Source organism: Ammodytes marinus (assembly GCF_949987685.1).
Source record: "Ammodytes marinus genome assembly, chromosome: 23".
NCBI classification, from domain to species: Eukaryota; Metazoa; Chordata; class Actinopteri; order Uranoscopiformes; family Ammodytidae; genus Ammodytes; species Ammodytes marinus.
The window spans coordinates 9,978,438-10,001,454 of record NC_137227.1 but is presented as its reverse complement, the minus strand read 5'-3'; the positions used below and the strand labels follow the sequence as shown (position 1 = coordinate 10,001,454).

The following is a 23,017-nucleotide window of genomic DNA, read 5'->3' as shown; positions in this document are numbered from 1 at the left end:
ATACTAATGTTGTTATTTTGCACTATTTCTTTATATTTTGAGAATAAAATAATGCATTTCAATATTTTAAATATGTCATCATGAAATTACCTCTTTTTTTACCTTACGTAGGGGAGAACGGGGTAAATTGTCACACGGGTTGGTTGTCACAATCGTTATATCTCGGAACCAGAAGGCGCTGTCTGTGAAATTTTGGTATGTAAATATCCACAATTGGGGTCAGAGGTCACCTACATAGTCTTCCTTGGAGTTAGACTGCTGAATTTGAGGTGAGAGGACTGTTTGTGTTTTTCATGTCAAATTGAAAATATTTAGCTCCTCAGTATTTTTCTTCTAGGCTTTTACACAATGGGTTTATAACAAAACACTTGTTACCCATAAAAAGTGTGAAGGGTAAACTATAGTTTAGATTGTGGTTAGCAAGCTAATTAGTTGTCAGATGGTTGTTGGCCTTGATGCTAGCAAGAAATTCAAGTTGGGGTTGGTCGTCACATTTTTTGGGGGGTTGGTTGTCACATGTTATCCAAAGGCTGCAGCCAGAAAAGGAACACAATAACGAAAGAAATTGTCAAGCTGTGTCCTCACTGACACCCCAGAGAAGGAAAGAATAGAGCAGGAAAAGGCAGCTAGCATGCAAAAGAAAAAAGGGCAACAAAATCAAAACAACCCAGTGCATCCCAAACTAGACCAGCTGCCAAGGCTACAGTAAGTTATGTAGGCCTATTTGTCAACTTGACAATGCAATTACACGTTCAAATTTTGTTCTGCTTTCTCGTCTTCTTTTTAAGATTATTCCCATTAAGATAACATTGTGACAAACAACCCCATAGTGTGTGACAACCGACCCCTTGATGGGGTTGGTTGTCACAATGTGTAAGGGTGTCTTTGACGATTAATTTCTTCTTTATTACAATAAGATAGAAAAAGTGAGGGGTACACATTTCAAGCCAACACCTTAAGCTTCAATTTAATGTAGGAATGACTATTGAAAGATGTTTAGGTGATGAGCAATTCTCACTAGAGTAAAAAGTGTGCCTACTTACCCCGTTCTCCCCTACTATACCCTTTTCTTATTTTATTTCTGTTCAAATTAAAAATGTTACCTTATAATGTAATAGCTCCTTTCCGAATATTACTATTTGCACCTTAAATGTGATCAAAACTCATACTCAAACTCTGTTTCCTACTAAAAGCGGCACTAAAACTATCAAGATAAAAGGAAACATGGCGTTTAAACTTTGTAAAAACACAACAAAGAGAATACAGAACAAAATAAAATGATATGATGGACATTAAATGTCAACGTGTTGCTTTAATGTATTGAGCTCTATTGGTCGCCTGTACAAACACTGTCACAGCTTTCACATCTGAGGAAAAAACAACAAATGTATCTGCTTTTCACAAGTGTTTATTCTAGCTCACTGTTATTTAGTGTTTAAACTCTGGTAGACAGTTCTACAGTGTAACTGCTAAAGGATATGACAGCAGTTATTCTTTAGTTTTGATCAGGTTTAAGCGAACAACGCTCCATTTGACGGTCATGTCTTTTATTGAGTGGATGTGTTAGAGGCGGAGTCAGCGATTCTGAAGAGTGCTTGTTGATTTTTCAAAATCAGTGAATATCTCTTCATGATCTGCTACCTGTCCATACTGTGTGTGCGCTGGCAAAAACTCTGGTGTTTATACACACTCTGCAAAGCTCTGTAAACTGGGATATAAACAAAGGGTATGTTATTGACCAGTTTACAGAGCCTAGGCTGTTATTCAGTGTGGACAGGTAGTGCATCCTGGGTAGAAATTCCCTGATTCGATTGAGAAAAAGTGATTTTGACATCAAGCATACTCCAAAATGACTGACTCCACCTTTAAGTGTGTACTGTCTTTTTCGTCTTTTTAATTACCGTATCCCCAGAGCTGCAGACACTGCTGCTCGTGGGTGAGGCACATGCCGTTGTAGCAGTAGGCCACTCCGTACTGACAGGTGGAGCCGTCCAGTAGGTAGACGTTGGAGGGGCAGTAAGGAGAGCCACCAGTGCAGTACTCTGGCAGGTCGCACGCCCCTGCAGGGCCCCGACACATGGTGCCTGCCTGCTTCAACTGACACGGACAGGGGACAAGCGGTGAGAAGGGCAGAGTACAAGACATGGTAAACAAACATGGAGGTGACATCTGATGTGGTGAGTCTCAGAGGTATAATGCAATGTGGATTTCTAGTAGATTGGCTTTATTCGTGTTTAAACAACCTTCACTATCAGTTGATGGTGTGTTTAAATGGTGAGTATCCACTAATACATTTGTGTTTAATAAATGATCACAAACGTTTGACATTACAACAAGCCAACAATCTTAACACTAAGCATAGGTATAAAATGATGGAGATAGGCAAAAGGCAGAAAATATATTAAATAGAGACTGAAATATCAAACATCTACTGTAGAACATTTCTACTTATGTGAACAGAGCACTCAAAAAACATGGAAAGAGTCTAATAATGGAATCTTGGAAAGATTTAATAAACATTAAATGTCACCGTTTCACTGGAAACACCTGCCTGCTTTATATTACAATTTTGTTGAAAGAGGCTAAAAATGTCCTCGGAGCTCCTGCAGGGTTTCACTCTGACCTACACCTTTGATATAACATGGACTCAATTGATGGACCATTTCTATAAAAAGGATTCATAAGTACAGTAGAAAGGGGTAATTTGAAAGAAACCAAAAAAGGCTTTAAGTGGCTGTGTATAAATACAACATGAAAAGTAAGAATGTGTCAAATAGCAGCAGTGCAAGATATGAAAATATGCTCTAATATGAAATGCCTCTGTACATCTTTGTAATGAGTATAGGAATATTAAAATATTCCACACACAGTGTGTGACATGAGATAAGAAAAATATAAGGATCATAAAGATGAACAATATTGCAATGAGGAGAGAACAAACGGAGAGAGAGAAAGAATATCTCCCCTACTGCAGAACGTGCATGTGTTATTGCCATTTTCAGTATATTGTCTCTTCTGTCAGGCTCAATTTCAGGCTCACAGTTTTGGGTATTATCGTCGAATGTCAAAATGTGCATTAAAAAGTGAGATAAGAGCAGAGATTAAAAGTGTAGGTGTGACGTGAAGTCGGTTTTGCTGGGGGCTGACTGACACACACACACTGAGGCTACAGTGTGTCAATCCGCTAACATGATGAGTGGCAGTCAACTAATGATACTGACTTACTAGTGCAAACAAGGTGAGCTCCCTCCTACGCCACTCTGTCTGCACCTTGGTTTGTTAGTGTATGTGTGTGTGTATGTGTGTGTGTGTGTGTGTGTGTGTGTGTGTGTGTGTGTGTGTGTGTGTGTGTTTGTGTGTGTGTGTATCTCTTACCTTGCAGCCCTCGCAACAAACTCCATGGGCACACTGAGCCTCCTCCTTCAAGGTGCAATTGTTGGCATTGCAGCAGTCATTGGTGCACTCCTGTATACACAAAGTCACACACATACAGTCACACAGTGATACAGTCACACACACACACACACACAGTCACACACACGCAAACACACACACCCACACGCAAACACACACACCCACACCCACACCCACACACACACACACACACACACACACACTTGTTAACTCACAACTATGTCAACAGAGCTCGAACACAGAATTACCCAATCCTATTCCATTTCAGTTCACCTCTGCTTTAGCATACCCACATCAAACGGTAGCAGTGTGTCACCTTCTATTATGGCTTTAAAGGTTGTCACTAATGGCTTTTGTGACAGCCCTCTGGCTCTGCCCCGGCCTGTAAGGTTGTGTCTTGCCCCCTGGGCAGCTGCTTGCGTTTTGAATGTCCCTTGGGTGTCAGTAGACAGACGATGTTAATAGTTTAGTTTGGTGCACCTGGCCGTTTCATCCACACTGCATTTAGAATCACCCATCCCAATCCTGCTCTCTCACTCCATCACTGGCTCTCCCCATGGCAACTTGTTTTCTAATGTCTAGTTTGGTTTAGTTGCACTTGTCTCTATTTTACAACATACAACAACACTACTCTTTGACACATCCTCATTAAGGTGGAGTTAGCGATCCAGGACTATGCTTGTTGACAAAATCACTTTATGTCAAAATCAGTGAATACCTCCTCAAGATTAGCTACCTGTCTGTACTGTGTGTGCGCAGAAAAAAACTCTGGAGTTAATATGCAGCTGAGGCTCTGTAAACGGGTATGTAAACAAAGGGAGCCCACCATATTAGTGCATATTGGCTGATCGACCCTAGTCATGAACGGACACCAGCGTCTCATTTGCCTATGAGGCCTGAAGAAATCCATTTTTCTCCTCAGATTATAGTGTACTTCTCAGCGCCACAGAAAGCATCATTAACAACTGGGTCACAGTATGGAAACTGCTCTGTCTGTGGCTTTGAAAGTACTGCACAAGCTGGTGATTGGGAACTATCTCAACTCAAGTGTGTCAGCAAGTCGGCAATGTATAAAGTCATTAATAAAGGGCAATAATTCATCTGGTCAGCAGTTGTGAATTTTAGTAGGTCATTAGCAAAGAGCAATAATATGAAGTCAGCAGTTTTTAATGTAAGTATGTCATTAATGAAGGCAAATTAACCATCTGTTCGGCAATTGTGAGTGAGAATAAGTAATCTTAACGGGTAATAAACATCAAATTAGACATTCTAAAATTTACATAGGTCAATAACAAAGGAATGAAAGCTCCTCCTTTTCTAATAAAACTGACGGTTTTATTAGACTATTCTAGTCATCAGTAAGAAAATATCCTTAAAACTAACTATACAGTTGTATATGACTGCTTAATAAATGAATGCTGTCAAATGGTCCATTCGAGGGTCTTACTTTTATCATAACCAAAATGCTAAAGAGACAAACTATATTATAATAGGGTAATTTATAAGACAGTGTTTCTCATCACACACACACACACACACACACACACACACACACACACACACTTCTGAGCAGCACGATTGACGACTGTCTCAGACAAATCACTGTTCAAACAGATGTTGGTATCTCCCATTGCACATGGCGCCTTCCTCCAAACCCCGGTTACACTAAAAAACTAATGTGGGTGTTGACTCCAGCAAGAGAGAGAAAAAAAGCCAATTATGTCGGCTGGTAGGAACAGAGAGAGGATTATGGCTGAACACAACAACAACAACAACAAGCACCGACTAGTTTGTAGTCTGATTTTCATTTGAACACAGTGAGTGAGCCAAATTTGGCTTAATTCTAAAACTGAACTTTCTTACTGTGACAGTCTACACACCCACCAAACTGTCTTATTCAAATTTTTAAATAAGAAGTTTTTCTTGCGATTCCTGTAAAACAATGTTAGGATTCTGACTTCCCGTCTTAAAAAGCAAGAAAAGAATGGGAACAGCTTTCAGTTTACAATCTTGAACTACTGTTCTCCACACACATGTGTTTTACATGGGGTATTATACATTTGTTTCTAGTGCTGGAAATCATAAAGTCAGACCATTAAGAAAGCATTCTGTATTTGGTCTCATTTGCAATGCTAAGAAGAATAAGTGGCTTTATCAACAACCTGAGCTGGACTGTCGGGTTGTCACAACAAACAAACATACAGCCCCATGAGAGCCGCCGCTGCTGCTGCTGTCAGCCACCAATTTGCCTCCTGTTTTCAATTTGCTCTGCTGCTTGAACTAAAGGAGGTTTACTTAACCTCTGGGTTTATAGAGCCCAAACACATCATCCTGATTTGAGGGAAATTCTCAGCAATCCATCAGCTGTATTGCAAAAATGCAATGGAGAGCGCATTAGTGACGAGGTGGCAATGGAGCTACGCTATGCTAAGTGAAACCTGAGCTGAAAGAGTACAAATATGGCATGGCGTCATTGCTGTCTCATCACTAATGTGCTCTCCATTGCAACACAGCTGATGGATGGCTGAGGATTTCCCTCGATATACAATTTAGAAAATTGGTCTGTTTTTGTTATGTTATGTTACACTGCACGGCAATGCATAGGAACAGAAATCAAACACACATTCAAACATTTGAAACACGACATAATGGAGACAATAGACATAAAAATGCAATCACAATTGTATGGTCCCTTTAACGTATCAATGGAAACCATTTGATTTGAATTTGGTTGGGGTTCATTTAGACAGTTTTCAATGAATAAATGCTCACATCAGGTTCTCCACAGTCACACTCTTCTCCATCCTCCACAAAGCCGTTGCCGCACTTCTTGCCCCCGACCAGGTCCTTCATGTTGGGCATGTTGAAGAGACACATGCCCCCTCCCTTCTGGAAGTAGCTGTCCAGGTCACGCTTACTGCAGCGACTGAAGACGCGCGGGAATGGATGCCTGCCCAGGGAAATTTTTTCATTACATTTTTGCGGAGCAAAATGTGCAAAACATGAATTATTCTTTTCTTGCTCTGCTTTGCTTTTCTGAGATGCAACACTAGCTTATTAGTTTTCTGTGGAACTTTGAAGGATGAACACAAAGGCTTTCAGTACAGGGAAATATTTATTTGGTCTGTTTATGTTTGTGTTGAAGCTATTGTAAGGGACAACATGGGAAATGCAATATCAACTTAAATTGGTGATTAAAAATCTATTAAGATCAAACTTTAAGGTGGAGTCAGCGATTCTGGAGAACAATTGTTTTCAAATTCACTTTGATCATATCAGTGAATGTCTGCTCATGAACCACTACCGGGTCGGTACTGCTTATGTTCTAAATAAAAAAATCTGGTGTTAATACACAGCCTAGGATCGGCAACTGGTGTATAAACACACGGTATGTAAACAATAGGGGGCCCACCTTAGCTAGCAACATACCAGTTTACAGAGCCTAGGCTGTGTATTCACACTGGATTTTTTTAAACTCACCCGGTGGCTGCAGCCATCACACAGCCCCCCTGCTCGGCCGTGGCCTCCACACAGCAGCCCTCGTGGTCGTGGCTCATTCCAAAGTTGTGCCCGATTTCGTGGGCCATGGTTGCCGCGGCGCCGATGGACAGCTCCGAATGGTCCTTAAGAGAGAGGTATGATTTAAGATCTATTGACAGTAGTGTCAGGTACAAGCTGATTCTGAAAGGCATGACTGTGGAAATGCAAAACACCCAGTAAGGATATCTGTTTTCAAAACAGGGAACCCCCAGGAATCTCCAAGTAACTTTTTTTCGTAGCTTTTTAATTCAACTTAAATGAAATGTAATGCCAATGTCATACGTCACTGCAATTTTGGCAAAAGTAGGCAGGATATAATGGAAACTCTGACGCATTTTAAAAGGTACTTTTACTCTTTAACTTCATTCACATTAATATACTCACAAAATCAAAAAGTCATATTAACACCCCTCATTTTCAAATGTGACAAGCCATATATGAGCTGTGTTGAGTGTTTGTCCCAATCTCTGTGCGCAGTGTATGTGTTATTTAATCATCAGTAATTAGGCTGTGGTAACTGGAGCCAGCATACATCTATTTAAGGAATATAAGGTACATAGTCTAATCACAATATTAATTGAAATAATAAAGGCCATGAATCCGGCCTCAATGAGGTAATCATGCAGGCATCACCTTAACACCCCTATTAGTTCAGCTTATATTGTGCTTTAATGGTGCATGCAGTATTTATGAAATTGCTATAATTTCCACTTAGTGAACATGGAGCCCTCGGGAGACTTTTGTGTTGGTTGTTTTTTTCTTTTTAAATATTGTGTTTTTGAATTTTCTTGATAACCATGCCGTCTGGAATTAGAATAATAAGGGTTAACAGAGAGGTTGATGTTTAAACCGCTGGATTTATTAATGTAATTGAATTTGTGATGTCTTTTTAGTGGAGAAAATTGTCTTCATAGAAGAAGCTGGTTTACACAGAGTTCTTATGGGAATTACAATTGACAAGATGGTAGCGTGAAAAGAAACATGACTACCGTTACTCTACAGTCACCTAAATAACAACACATAGTGGTGGTTTTAGTCAGACAATGACAGGGTATCGCATCTCAAAATAAATGAGCAAATAAAAATATGGGCCTTTAACTAAAAAAGGATTCTAAGGCTCAGTTCTTACAAATACCACACACTTCATCAGCATGGATAACAAGACCAAGAGAACATCTAAACTTAGCTGGGTAAATTTATGAGGGTCAGGGGCTGTGTTACATTTAATTTAGGAAAACTCTCTTTAGTCGACTCTGGCTTTCTGTTATCACTCATTTGAACCATCAATATAGCCAAGGATACCATGCAGCTGTGGTTGTTACACTGTATTTACAGACACAGTTCTGTTGTATGCAGGATGAAAAGTGGATGAAGAAGAGAAAGAGTTTCCCTTTGGACAGATGTCTCTACAAAAACAACCAGAAAACACTGGTGTGAATGCTTATTTGTGAAAATGTTAAGAGGTCTGCTACAGACATGAGAGGAACTGTGGGGCTGTACTTAGTCAAAGTGGAGTTTGGAGCTATCGCTAACATAACATGCTGACTTTTAGCAATTGTGTGTAAAATGACTTGATCTAGATTTCCTCCCATGTATAGCCATTTATACTTGCAAGATGGCTAGTTTGCTAACAAGCATTCAGTACAACAGACTTCATAACTCCTGTAGAAGTAAGAACCATCTACTGAGTCCCAACTTGTTCCCAAGGTAAAAAGGTCAAACTCACAACAGTAGAGCTGAATTAATACACACAGACAGTATTCAGACGTATTTAGCTTCTCTTAGATCCCCCTGAAAACTGTCATTCACTCTTAGCTCGGCTTCTGAATTATGCATACTTTATAAAAAAGGGACGTGTTAACTGTGTGGAAATGCTGATGTATAGCGGTGCAATCCTTCAAATACTATTTAGCGCTCCAAGGGCCAAATCCCAGAGGTAAGGGGTTTTGAAGGGTGTTCTGTGGTTCGTTGAGTGTGCGGTGACTCCCAAAACCTCGGTCAACCACACAAGTACATTTGGATTCCACAGGCCAGCTCACCTCACAGGAGAGCTAACAGCCTATTATAAAGCTAATCAAGCTCGGAAAAAAACTATCGATCTCCGTGGCCGCACGCCGCCATAGAGGTTCATTGCACTGCTGAGTGTAATATGAAGTCAAAAAGGTACACAAGCCGACTAATGTTATAATATAATAGGAATTTCAGAGCTGCAGGCGACCAGGCCTGTTTTGAATGTCAAAATCCCACACAGAAGAGGGTCCTGTCCTTGAAGTGCTGCAGATTTGCCTCAAATAGCCTAGTGCCTTTCTATTTTTGAATAAAACATTTCCAGACAGTGTTGATCCTAAAACTTAACCTTGAGATGCCTGCATAGAAATTTGAATCCAAAGATAAATCTCAGAAGGTGGTGGAGATTGATCGGACACACCATGAGAAAAGAACAGGATGACATTATAAGAACTGCTCTACACTGGGAAAACCCAAAGAAACCTGGCATCGAACAGTGGTGAGAGGACTGAAAGCCATGAAGCAGACCTGGGGTTCTACCCAAAAGCTCGCCCAAAACAGACAGGAGTGGAGATCCTTTGTTGCTGCCCTACATCCCAGTAGGCATGAAGGGCAGCAAGTAAGTAAGTAAGTTATTACTAGAATAATAAAAGTACGGTAAGTATCTGCTGCTTTGCTTTCGTTTGATTGACAGCCTGCTTTGGCTCAGTGCAGGTGGCCTTTGGTTGGCGATGCCAGCAAGGAAGCAAGCTATGACCGCACTGTTGTTGGCAACCTTTGCTGGCAACCGTTGCTGTGCTGTTTATTTTGTTTGCAAGGAGCATAAATTATTGTGTGCCTACAGGGAATATTGTATGCATTGGCAAATATCTGAAATGTAATTTGCATCGGTCTTAAGCGGATTTCTTGTGATGTGACTGACAAGGCTGACATTCTCCAGTATAGGCTGATTAGCTTGGTGTCCCCTGGTGTTCTTTCAAACTTGTTTATTGGACTTTTCTATTTGCTCTTGCATGCTACTTAGCTAGTCACTGGAGATTTAATAACATTTGAATTCATGAACATTTATACATTGTTCATGTATAAAATATAATTGAATATAATCAAATCTACGACTGCTAATTCGGTTATCTTCATAGCAAGCGGAAAGGATGCCACAATTTTCAGTTGTAAAACATCTCTTCACAAACCCTTGTATCAAGACTTATTTTAGTATCTTGTTCATCTTAAAGTAATTAATATCCTTGAATAACATTTCAGGTGAAAATCACTCTGCTAGCATTCAAAAGGAATGGCATCATATTGTTGCTTCACGTAGTGTGCTTGGTGCCAAACGGTATTTTCATTAGCGGGTAATCAACATTATTGAGCTGTTGCTTCACAATGTTGCAATTAGTTTGAAATATTTCCCTTGTGTATTGATACTGTTAGTATTTTGCCTCGTGTTTATCTAGCCAAGATGTCGTGAAAAGGGTGACAAGCACTGCATGTCTTGTGTTAAGCAGAGCCTTTTCTATCAGTGTAACCATTTGCTACAAACAGGCATACAAGTGTCTCTGGATGAAATGATTTATAGTGTCCGTTTAGGCAAAAGTAACGTCCAGTCATATCCACTAAGGTGTACACAGCTTAGATATTATAGCCCAAAACTATCAGTGTTATTATTCTGCTGATCGCCACACTGTTTACTGATGCAGCTCCCTCCAGTGTTGTAATATTTCATGTTTTTAAATTGAGATTTATGTTCATGTAGGTTTTTATTGAGGAACATTAACTTTTTAAAAAATCTGCCTAAATCCATTTTTATGTTCATCTTATATGTTGAATATTTTTGTTGAATATTGAACAGTTATTTGTTTTATTTGGTTTTTAATTTGTTTGTTTTGTCTTCCTACTCTATGTGTTTTTTTTACTGATGTATTAATGTATTTTTCTTTTGTGCAATAAAGAAAAATTATTCCTTCAATGAGAGATACATTGTCATTATCCTTCATGCTGATGAAGAGTGTGAGATTTGAATATGTTTAGTGTTTAAACATTTTTCAAATATTTCCTGTTGATTGTATTAAAGGAGCTGTAAGCGGAATGGTTCTTTTAGCTAACTTCCTGTCAGTTACTGCAGTTAGCGGTCCCCTCGCTCGTCCCTACGTCACCACATTAATGCACTGCGGTCTTCGAGCAGCAAGTTATGTAGCATCATCTCAGATCCATAAGTGTGATAAAACATGATAAAAACCATCAAAACAGACATTGGGAAGGATTTTTACCTGCTCCGCTATTGTAGGCGCATAAACATTCACCCATGTGTCGCTCTGGCGTGCACCGGCAGTGAGACCATGAGTGAGACGGGTGCGGACGGGTGTCGGTTTGTAGCGTTCTCTTTTGTGATTGGATAAAATTTTCGGGATACTACATAAAGTTTAATCACTTATTACATGCAGAGCAGCCGACTAAGAGATTGGCTTAATGAAACGCGCACATTGTGTAAGTGATTACTGTATGAATAAAAAGCGATTTAACACTTATATTAATATAAATAAACGGCTTACTTCACCTTTAAGTCACCAGTGTGTGACATTTTGGCAGTAATAAAATCCCATTCACCTCTATTGTATTGGGTTGGAGCCATAAACCTTGAGGGAGAGAAATCTTAAAACCTGCACTAATAAAACCTGGATGGATATCATAAACATAAATGAGAGTTGAACAAATGAAAGTATAAAGCATCAAATAAAATGTAAAGCTACATTCATCCATCTATTTCTTTTGGCTACAAGAGAGCAAGCTGTAAACGCAACACCTAACCATTATTATGAAGTTGTTTTGGCTAATGTGTTAGGAATCAACTTGCTCATCTGGACATCCAACAGAGGCAGAGCAACATTGTCATTGGTTCGCAGCTATGTTTGTGTCCACCTGGTGAATGTAAGTCCAATATCCGCTCTGCTACAAAAGGTACAAACTCAGAACTGCAAGAATAGAAAGTACATTAGCTTCAAATAAGCCAAACTACAAAGTGCATTTTCTTTTCTTTTTTTTCTTGCAGCCTCAAACTTTCAACACTGCACAATCAACTTCAATCTTAACAATACAATAATCCTGATCAATCTGCATTTGAACTTTGACCCAAAATAAAAACTAAAAACTAAAACTAATACAAAGTAAACCAGCAATGGCTAAAAATCTTTTATTGGAGGTTGTGTGCACATGATCATTACAAAAGAACTACGAGGAAAGATTGAGGGGAAAGGGATTGATTTTTGTGATCAGAAAAAGGACAGGAAATGATGGGGAGTGGAAGAAAAAAAGCAGAGAAATGCTTATACACACCACGTTGATGCCTCCAGAGTTCTCCAGGCTGCACATCCCTTCCAGTGGCGCCATCCCGATAGTTGTCCCCTTGAAAATCACACCGCTATCAGAGTCAGAGACACACACAAACACACACACACACCAAACAAATCAGTAAACTTTAATCTCCTCACTTACAGGTTTACACAGTGAAATCACATTGATTGCAGATGCAACAAGAAGCGGCGCACAGACGTGGGAGAGGGCGTGTGAGGAACCTCAATCCACCATGGGGTCTCCAAGCAGTTGTCACTTAACGTCTTAAAATCAAGCCCTGTCTGGTGAATCAAGACTAAATAGGCCCTTAGCACAACTAATTATGTAGCTACAAAGTTCAACAATTGACTGCTAAGGGATAAATGTACCAGTGTGGCCTAAATGGAATAACATTTAAATTCGAAAATATGAAATGATTTGACCCAAAGCTGGGTCAAATCTTCTGTCATTAGAGCAACAGAGGCCCATCGGGGGTTAGGAGGCGTGTGTGGACTTTAAATCAGCTTTCTTAATAGCTGAGGAGCATTGTTAACATCAGCAGCAGAGAGTTTACAGGTTCACACTTCAAACAAAAACCCAAGACAGCTAATTTCCATCATTAGTTCCTCCAGAGGGGAGAATCAGGGGTAGAATGACAAATCCATACGGAATAGAGTGTTAGTCAAGGCTTGGCACTGCAGTCCAAGACGCTAACTTACAGGCCAAATAAGTACTAAAATGTAAATTCTATATGAATAAAGACTAAAAAGGGAAAGTTTTTTTTCCACTTCTTTGTTTTTAATGTGGATATGATATTAATTTGACCTCCTCCACTACCTGTCTTTACTGTGTGTGTGCTGTAAAATCTGGTGTTAATAAACAGCCTAGGCTCTGTAAACTGGTATGTCAACAAAGGCGGGCCACCGTAGCTAGCAATATGCACACTGACATGTGGTGCTTGATTTGGCAAGTAAATGAGGCAAATCAAACATGTGTGGGCCGTGTCTAGTAAAAAAGTAAAATGGGTCAACATGTTATAAGGTTTTAAGAATAATAATAATATTTCCAGCAGGGATATTCTGAGTCCTGCATCGGGGTATCATACACCACATGAGGTCTCTCCAATCAAATCAATACAATAAGATTACAGGAGTGGCCATTCTTACTTAAAGTGTCTAATATCCCATGAGTCATTTAGGCTAATTACGTGATAATGATGTGAAGTTTAATCATGATTTGACGGCAGTAGCTTAGTCAGTGGGGACATGGGAATTAAGAGGGTGGCCGGTTCATTTCCAGTGTGTGTGTGCGTGCGTGTGTGTGTGATTAACAAAAATATGTATTTTTCTTTTTAAAGTCGCTATGAGGAATTTCTGTTTTTGTTAATTCGAGAGACCCCTTTGGAAAAAAGCGTGTAGACATCAGCGCCTGATATCCAAAATTCCGGCAGTGCATGCATTTGTTTAGAAAGCGAGTTAAAGAGAGCCAACAGGGTGCATCGCGATGAGGTAATATATATGTGACTATGTCAGATTAATAATGGTAATATGACAATGGTGAAGCAGAGCAAACGTTGATTTAGTACCTTTCATGAACAAAGACTTTTCCAGTCTGCAGTAAAACAACTTATCTAGCTTTGTGGGGAATCGGAGTCAGATCTGTGCAAAGGCATTAATAATAACTACATTAAGATAGCATTGTTTTCACTGAAAGTCTCCTTTAATGTTACAGGTAATTTATGATCATCAGAAAAAAAAAATAGGACTGTTTGAAAAACATTTAAAAGTTCCTCATAGTCACTTTAAATACAGCTGTGTTCACTTATCTTCCTGCCATATCAGTCTTGTCCACATCAAATGAAAGTAGTCTGTCTGCTTTTGCCGTTTGCTTCATTGCATCATCACCACAACCAGTCAAATGGTTTATACAGCCGAACATACTTCGCTATGATATTTACATAACGACAGGAAGCGGGAGTAGCAGTTATGAAGCATGATACACTGTGTGTATATATTGTAGTACTAACACAACGGACCGAAAAGAGCAGTGACGCTAGTTTGGTTCAGTGTCGGCATGGTTATGAAATTGTACTGACCTCAGACCAGTGTACAAAACCGGAGCTCGCTGCACTCAGTGTCTATTAACATTAGCTGCTAGCACTGTTTGAAAGCCATACTTGGACAGGTTAAAAAAAAAGGCATGAAGCCCAGGAGGTTTTGTTTCCTCTGAATCTCCTGCTGTAGCTTCAGCCATCATCACGCTATGAATGCGGTAGTGAGGGAATGTTATCCCGATGTATTCGACTGTTTAGTAAATAAGTACATACAACTATTCTACCATAGTAAAAAATGTGCTGCATGAAACTACTACCAACAATTCACTCAAAATATGTACTTGGTAACATGTAACAGAGAAAATGAAAATTGTTTCTACGATCATCTGGTGTAAGCGGAGAATGTTGTTTCCAAAGGAGAGAAAAGACGCCCGTACAGTCTCAGAAGGACGTTGTGCTTAATGTGGCATGATCAATTAAGAAACACAGATGTCCATTTTACCATCAGTGTTCTATAGACCGATCTGCTGTACGGATGCTATATTGTATTTGCAGTCTTTTTTTGTGAAAGAATACCGTTAAGTATATCATATACTTAACGGAGAGAGCCCATTCTGTGTCAGGATTGGGCATGGAGTTGCTGCTGCCCGCGTATTCAACAACATACTGCATTTGCAAATGGTTTAGGAGGGCCCAATTCCTCTGTTGGGGACAGGGCTCATGTTGTTTTAACACCTGAGATCCTAGTGGAGCTAGTAGAAAATAATTTTGAAGTGAAATAATTCAGTTTTCAAGTCCCAAATAAGACGGATACAGACACAGATAAAGCATGAGCAGTTAGGGGCTGGTGTCCCCTGAAAAAAACTATATATAATACATATATACTGTATTGTATATACAGTCATATGAAAAAGTTTGGGAACCCCTCTCAGCCGGCATTATAATTGACTCTGCTTTCACACAAAAAAGATAAAAGTGGTATGTCTTTAATTTACCAGGAACAGCTAAGTAATGGGATGTTTTCCAAACAAAGATTTTTTGAAAAGCAGTATTTAGTTTTATGAAATTAAATAAAATGTGAAAAACTGTCTGTGCAAAAATATGGGAACCCTTGTGGTTTTGCTGATTTTAATGGATGTAACAACATGTAAAACTGAGGACTTTAAACGCAAAGTTGGTTGGATTATGTTGTTAAGCCTTGAACCTCATATAAAGGTCTGTTTAATAATGATAAAAGGTATTTTAGGTGCCTAAATGCAAGTTGCACTTCTCTTTGACTCTCTGCAAAAGTGAGACAGAATGGGATCATCAAAACAGCTCCCAAAAGATCTTAAAAACAAAGATTATTCATTGTCATGGTTTAGGGGAAGGCTACAAGAAGCTTTCCCAAAGGTTTCAATTGTCAATTTCTACTGTAAGGAATGTTGTCAGGGAATGGAAGGACACAGGCACAGTTGCAGTTAAACCCAGGTCTAGCAGACCAAGAAAAGTACAAGAGCGGCATATGCGGCGGATTGTGAGAATGGTTGCACACAACCCACAGATCACCTCCAAAGACCTGCAAGAACATCTGGCTGCAGATTGTGTATCTGTACATGGTTCAACAATTCAGTGCAATTTGCACCAAAACATCTGTATGGCCGGGTGCTGAGAAGGAAGCCCTTTCTGCGCCCACGCCACAAATACAGTTGCTTGGAGTATGCTAAAGCTCATTTAGACAAGCCAGATTCATATTGGAAGAAAATGCTTTGGACTGATGAGACAAAAAATAAGTTATTTGGTCTTTATAAAAAGTGCTTTACGTGGCGAAAGGATAAAACTGCATTCCAAGTAAAACACCTGCTACCTACTTTCAAATTTGGTGGAGGTTCAATCATGCTGTGGCCACTTCAGGGACTGGGGCCCTCGTTAAAGTGGATAGTCGGATGAATTCAACCCAGTTTCAACAGATTATTCAGGATAATGTTCAAGCATCAGTCACAAAGTTGAAGTTGCGCAGGGGTTGGATATTCCAACGTTCCCTACAGTTGAAATTGACAATTGAAACCTTTGGGAAACTTCTTGTAGCCTTCCCCAATTCCATGACAATGAATAATTTTTGTTTTTCAGATCTTTTGGGAGCTGCTTTGATGATCCCATTCTGTCTCACTTCAGCAGAGAGTCAAAGAGAAGTGTAACTTGCATTTAAGCACCTAAAATACCTTTTCTCATGATTAAACATACCTTTCTATGAGGTTCAAGGCTTAACAACATAATGCAACCAATTTTGTGTTTAAAGTCATCAGTTTTGCATGCTGTTACAGGCATTAACATCAGCAAAACCACTAGGGTTCCCATATTTTTGCACAGCCAGTTTTTCACATTTTATTTAATTTCATACAACTAAATACTGCTTTTCAAAAAATCTTTGTTTGGAAAACATCCCAGTACTTAGCTGTTCCTGATAAATGAAAGACATACTACTTTTATCTTTTTTTTGTGAAAGCAGAGTCAATTATAATGCCGGCTGAGAGGGGTTCCCAAACTTTTTCATATGACTTTATATGACCTTTCACATCATGGCAGAAGAAATAGTTTAGAGCAAGTCCCTTCAGATTTAAGGGATTTGGTTTCCCTGATGACGCCACAGCACGCACGCACGCACACACACACGTATGCACGCACACACACACACACACACAGTGTCTTATACTGTAGTTGACTCTAGTTTCGGTATGACAGTTCACTCAGATTTCATTTTATAGGTGTATTCTGTTCATGCAGGCTGTAGCCACAATTATCTTGAAAGGGAAAAGGAACAGGGCTAGCTATCATGCCTGGGTGTGTTTTATGGAGCAGAGAGAGAGACGGCACTCCACTGCTGCATCTGGAATGAAAAATATAATCTCTGTCTCCCATTTCTCTCCGTTTCTGTCTCATGATCTCTTACTCCCTCTCTCCCCTATGGTATAGCACTGTAGACAAGACCTGGCACAATACGTTCTGTTGTAAGTTCAGTATTTTTTTGTCAGTACAAAATACTCACTTCTAGTTTTGGCCATGTCTGATGTGATTCACTTTAAAATAAAATGAAATGATACAGTTTTAGCTATCAACTGTCTGCCATTATATATCCCAATCCCGCCTAGAAGCCTCAGAGTCATAAAACTATGCATACAAATATAAATTATCTATGGTTTACTTGACCTAGCTTGGCAGTGACATTACAGCCGACATATGATCTGACTTAAAACAACCCTGCAAAAATGAGTCCAGAAGTCACTGAGGATTGGAATAACATTACACTGACATGATATATGACATATTTTGGGAAAATCATACCTTGTGCTATACATAATTTCCCCAGATGGTTAAAAACACACTGTTGTATGACACGTATAATGAGAACATGACCCAACTGTGGGAAGGATTGTGCCCTTTCTTGGGGATTAAGCAAGCTTGTGTAGCCAGCTGCGTAGTTCATTATTGGTAGGATTGTCAGCCTTCATTTTCTCTATTGTTTCTACACAATGCAGCAGTTGAATGCTAATAATTGCAGCCGTGCAGCCTCACCTCATTCTTCAAACTGTATCATTTGCATTAGGTGATAAAAGCAAACAATGTAATAAACCAGGGCCAAGATCAAACTGCATAGTTGGCCCTCTTTTGTGAAATTGGAAAGTGCCTGACTAGTTCAAACAAACACCAAACACAAAGCATACTTTGAAAAATGGCGGAACTTTTTGAGGGGAGAATGTGCAAGATTAATTCAAATTTAATTGATGGATGTGTGTGTGTGTGTGTGTGTGTGTGTGTATCCATTGCTCACGTCAGCAGCTGGGCATTGTCATGTTTCTTGCGTGACTTGAGCTTCTGTCTCCACTGGAGGAAGGACCAGAGTGTGGCGTTGGGTTCCTCGGTGACGATACACTGATCGCGCTCGGTCCACACCTCTAGACCAATCAGAGGCACACGGATGTTCAGAGCCCTGTAGAACTGGACAAACAAAAAAACAACAAATATGTAACCTGGCCTTGAACACACAGACACACACAAACAAACACAGAATTGTCAACACTTATGTCATAATCTCCCATAATACAGTCTGGTCACACAAGGCAATTTCTTCCCAATTTCTCCATAGGGGCTGTTGAAGGACACTATTGATGAAATCCAGATGAGTCTTCAAATAACAGCAGATATCTGTGTACACTTTTTTTTTTTTGTCTCTGTTAATATTTTTTGGAACATCAAAAACACATTACAAAGTAGATTAATAATGGATGGCTCAAACTGAAAATGTAGGAGAACATAGAAGGAAGGATGGAGAGGGTGGAATCCAATAAACATTAAAACATTTAAAATAATATAAGACTACAAGATATGTGACGGATCGGATGTATAACTAACTATACGTATTAGTTTTCAGAATTGAGCTGTTTGTCCTCTGGAAAAACTCCAGTGCGCTTCAGGAGAACCCATCATCAGCCTTACCTTATCCACATAATTGGCAATCTCCATGATCCTGGTCTTGGTCTTTTCATAGTCCTTATTCTGTCTTTTGAACTGCAGGAACAGGAGAAGACAGGGGGTGGAGTATTATTTGTGGCATGAATGAGGCCAGAAAAACATTTCAAATTTGACAGTGAATCCTTTTTCTAAAGTTCCGTGCAGAGACTAATATGACTCATGAAAATAACACTATACCCCAACCAGTCCTAATATTTGACCATTTTCTATACTGCTCCATCATCATAATTATGCCATTTTCTACTTAAATGTGCACCATTATTAAGGGGACAAAATCCTTCTGCCTGGTCTCTCCACATGCTTTTGCCTCACCATGCCAGCTAAGCGCTCTTAGTATGAAAAGAGCCCTACATTAACTGGACTGGGATAATTGTTTAAGATGTGGACCCGGTGTGTCATTTGATAGGTATTATGTCTGACGTCAGTGGATAAATGCTGCTATACCCACGCTGCATGCATACACACATATGCTGTGGGCAGTTTGAAGATTTGACTGTCAGCTTACCAGCATGTTGTCAGCAACTATGTACAGCTCCATGTACTTGGTCGTGCCCCAGGCGTTCCTTTTGACCTAAAGGTATAGACAAAGACAGAAGGGTATATGATTATGCATGGTACTTCAGTCAGTCTCAAACCATACTATGCAATATACTACATGCCATTTTACTTCTGAGTGGTTTGTTATTTTTGGATGTTTTTGTTGTTTTACTCTGCCCCCTTTCATTTATCGAAATCTAAGTTATTAATAGTATTTGTATTATTGTTCAAGTGGAGTAGCCAACCAGCAGTACATGCTAATATATTAACAAAGCTTTACAACTTCTGATAAAGCTCCATCATTAAGTTTCTAACCCTAATTCTTGATTACAGCTAATAGGGAAAAGGCTCTGCTCTAATTAAAACTCATTGATTTAGGTGCGGGTAGATCGCTGCCTCGGCACGGTCTGGAATTAACACCAGTATTGTGGATTGGCAAGGAATCTGTGGCACCGTTTTTGGCAGACACACAAACACACACACACACACACACACACACACACACACACACACACACACACACACACACACACACACACAGCCACCCTAACACATTAGCACATTGCATTGTTTATTTGAGAGACAAATTGAAGCAAAAACGCCTTGGGATTTAGCCTGGAGTCTGTTGCAGTGGCTGGCATTTTCTGAATAACAACTCACGATTAATGGGTGGCAGTGGAGGGACCTGGGAGAGCCAAGGGGTATGTATGGTGTTGGAGGGAGGAAGATAAAGAAATAGTGTGGAAAAGGATGGTGCCCTGGTGGCGTGTTATGAGGGCTTTAAGCATATGAGTGGGGGGGAGAAAGATGAGAACAGTTTAAAGTGATTGAGAACGGTAATATCAAAAATGATAAATATGAAAAGGGGAAAACCAAAGAATGAGTGTTTGGCCCTGCAGTTGAGACAGATGAAGGCATAATGGCCCCACCGAGGAGCCCTTTCATCATTTATTACTGCACAGGAGCAAACTAGACTTGTGTGTATTTATTCTTCCCTATAAAGGGCATGGGATGTTGACTCATGGCTATGGCCTAAACAAATCTGAGAAGCTAAGTCAAAGCCATAATTCCCTCACATCCAGAAGGTGCCAGAGTAATGTTGTGGCAAAGTGTCCAAAGTGGCATCAAGACACAGGCAATATGGTGTTTCCATATGGCAAAGAGCATTGCCCCTGCAGAGCCAAATTTCACAGGCTGATTGGTGTTTACATTTGGAAACATAATTAAATTGTTATGATTCAGTACATCACATTAGTCCGTCAATTGGTAAGTAAATTATGACAATTTTTTAAAATCTTTTTCAATGTACCCACCCACAGTGAAATTCAGTGTCTTTAGAAATAACACCAAGCTTAAACGATCCCTCTGAAAGTTTGCGATGTCTTGTGAAGATCCCAGGGACATTGAGCAGTGGTTATTGTTCCATTGTACGTGTTGCATCCTGCTCCCTTTGTCTGTTTCCCTGTGTAGCTTTGATATATTGTATGTGTTATAACTGTGATAAAGGTGAATGTAAAACTGCGGCTTTTTATGTAAAAACTTTTTTACTCTCTTCCCTGTATTCTATGCTGCATTGCTGCCATCTTGGCTAGGACTCCCATGGAGGAAGAGATCCTGTATCCCAATGTGATCTTCCTGGCTATATAAAAGATACATCAAATAAATAAAACATAGCAGTGGAATGTTTTGTTCTTCCAACAAACATTTATAGAAATATCTTTTATTCAAAACTAGTTTGACCATATTGGCTACTTTTGTACACCTTGAGAACAAATATTGCTTGGACTACTACGACAAAAAAATACAGCTGATTAACATTCATTTGAATTCACATTAAAGATAAACCACAGAGTATCTCATTTCCAATATTGTAACACTACACCATTATATCAGGTAAACAACCTAATATAGGCATGTTAAATAGCAAATTAGAGTGGTTGGCATGGGAGACTCACCCTTGAATGAAATGAGCTGAGCAGGTTGGAGATGTGGTCAGAGTGTGTGGTGTGATGGGCGTGGCCACAGTTTCCCCCTTTGACTGGCAGTTCCTCTGCAGTCAACAGTGAATGGTGAAGAGGATCCTCACCGCTGATTGGTTCCAGGTAGAAGGTGTCACTAGAATTCAAGGATATCAGGCCCCTGTGTAGAGGGAAACAGTCAGAGAGGAGAGAGTTAGTGCTGGTGGGATTGATGAAGGCTGGAGTTTTCCTTGAAACTTCAATGGTTAAGAAGAAGGGGGGTCTGAAACACTGAACGTTACCATTTCTGATTGAGAAAACACAACCTTTAAAGGCCAGGACACACCGGTCAGACTACCCGAAAATGGAGTCTGCCGTTTCAGGCAGCTCCAGTCTGCCCGTCGCGGCCAAAAAAGTGCCAAGAACACACCGAGCCGACTACTGACTTTCCGTACGCTCTGCGCTTGCGCGGGACGTAATGTCTCCGTCAGAGCCGGCCCAAGCCTTCATGGGGCCCTAAGCAAAATATGATTAGGGGGACCCTCTCCAATGTTAGCGCTGCTGAAACTATAGATCTTTGTTAAATATCATTCACACACCCAGTGTTTTCCACTAGTGCCTCCACTGTGCAGCTGTGTGAAAATATTAGACAGCCGAGATTCAGACCCTCCTAGGAGGGTCCGGGGGTATGATGTTAATATCAAACAAACAAACTTAAAAAAAAATAAAAAATAAATAATAAATAATAATTTAACAGCAGGCGGCGCTAATCTGTATTGTGGCCCAAAAAAAACAGATGCCGGAAATGATGGGACAGCCGTCTAGTCCATAAACATAGATATAAATACGTATTTATATCTCTGGACCATAAAGAGCACCATTTTTAGCAGAGAGTGTCGACTATGGTGTCGAGAAGTCAAGAAGGGTTGATGCATGCGAGTACTCGCTGAACAAAACAGACAAACACATTAAAACAATGGCTAGCGATGCGATACTGTTGTTAGCTGTTTGTGCTACCCGCCTCACTTCCGGGCTTCACTGATTCACTGGCCCTCCACCAATCAAATTGCTCTGACTGAAAGACTGCCCGACGCCGAAAGAAGCCCGACGACATCTACGACGGCCGACGTCAGCGAACACACCAAACAGATTTGTGTCCCCGCGCCCTCCAGACTCTCCGACGGCGATTATCGGGCCGGTGTGTCCTGGCCTTAAGATGCTTAAGCCCTTAAAAGGTAGCTTACGCGGCGAATATTATCATACTAGACATTGCTGTGTAACTGATATAAAAAAAAATCATTTTCCTGAACTCTAAGAAGCAGTTCCTGTTTGTCAGATGTTTTTGGAGAATGTTTACCTGAAGCTAAGCTGATGTGGGCTCATCTGGAGGAGCAGAGCAGAGCTATTACTATCGCTATCTCAGGCTTCTCCACTGGCTCAGATTGTCTTTTACAGTTTAAATAATCTTCAGGTTGGTATGCAAAACCAAGTTTGCTTGTTGGAATGTTCGAAATGTCTGAAACTCCCACATGTTGGAATCGGCATGGGGCTTTCTGTGAACTGAAAATACATTTCTGTTTGTGGGTGTGAGTAGGCAGGAAATTGACAATTTATAGCTCTTTTTCACACACACACATTTTTTGTTTACATTTAGAAGAAGAGGGAGCACACT

At 40.0% G+C, this 23,017-nt stretch overlaps 1 protein-coding gene across 1 annotated transcript in view; it reads right to left on the bottom strand.

The window, feature by feature from the left end:
* adam19a (ADAM metallopeptidase domain 19a) overlaps window positions 1–23,017 on the bottom strand; it is a 141,411-nt gene that overhangs the window by 23,470 nt on the left and 94,924 nt on the right. The window contains exons 6-14 of the mRNA XM_080052136.1: window positions 21,343–21,526; window positions 19,356–19,421; window positions 18,815–18,886; window positions 18,150–18,316; window positions 12,292–12,376; window positions 6,895–7,037; window positions 6,187–6,364; window positions 3,376–3,465; window positions 1,902–2,097 (exon numbers count right to left, since the gene is read on the bottom strand). Of these exons, the coding sequence (XP_079908262.1) occupies window positions 1,902–2,097; window positions 3,376–3,465; window positions 6,187–6,364; window positions 6,895–7,037; window positions 12,292–12,376; window positions 18,150–18,316; window positions 18,815–18,886; window positions 19,356–19,421; window positions 21,343–21,526 (1,181 nt within the window). The remainder of the gene's footprint in view (window positions 1–1,901; window positions 2,098–3,375; window positions 3,466–6,186; window positions 6,365–6,894; window positions 7,038–12,291; window positions 12,377–18,149; window positions 18,317–18,814; window positions 18,887–19,355; window positions 19,422–21,342; window positions 21,527–23,017) is intronic.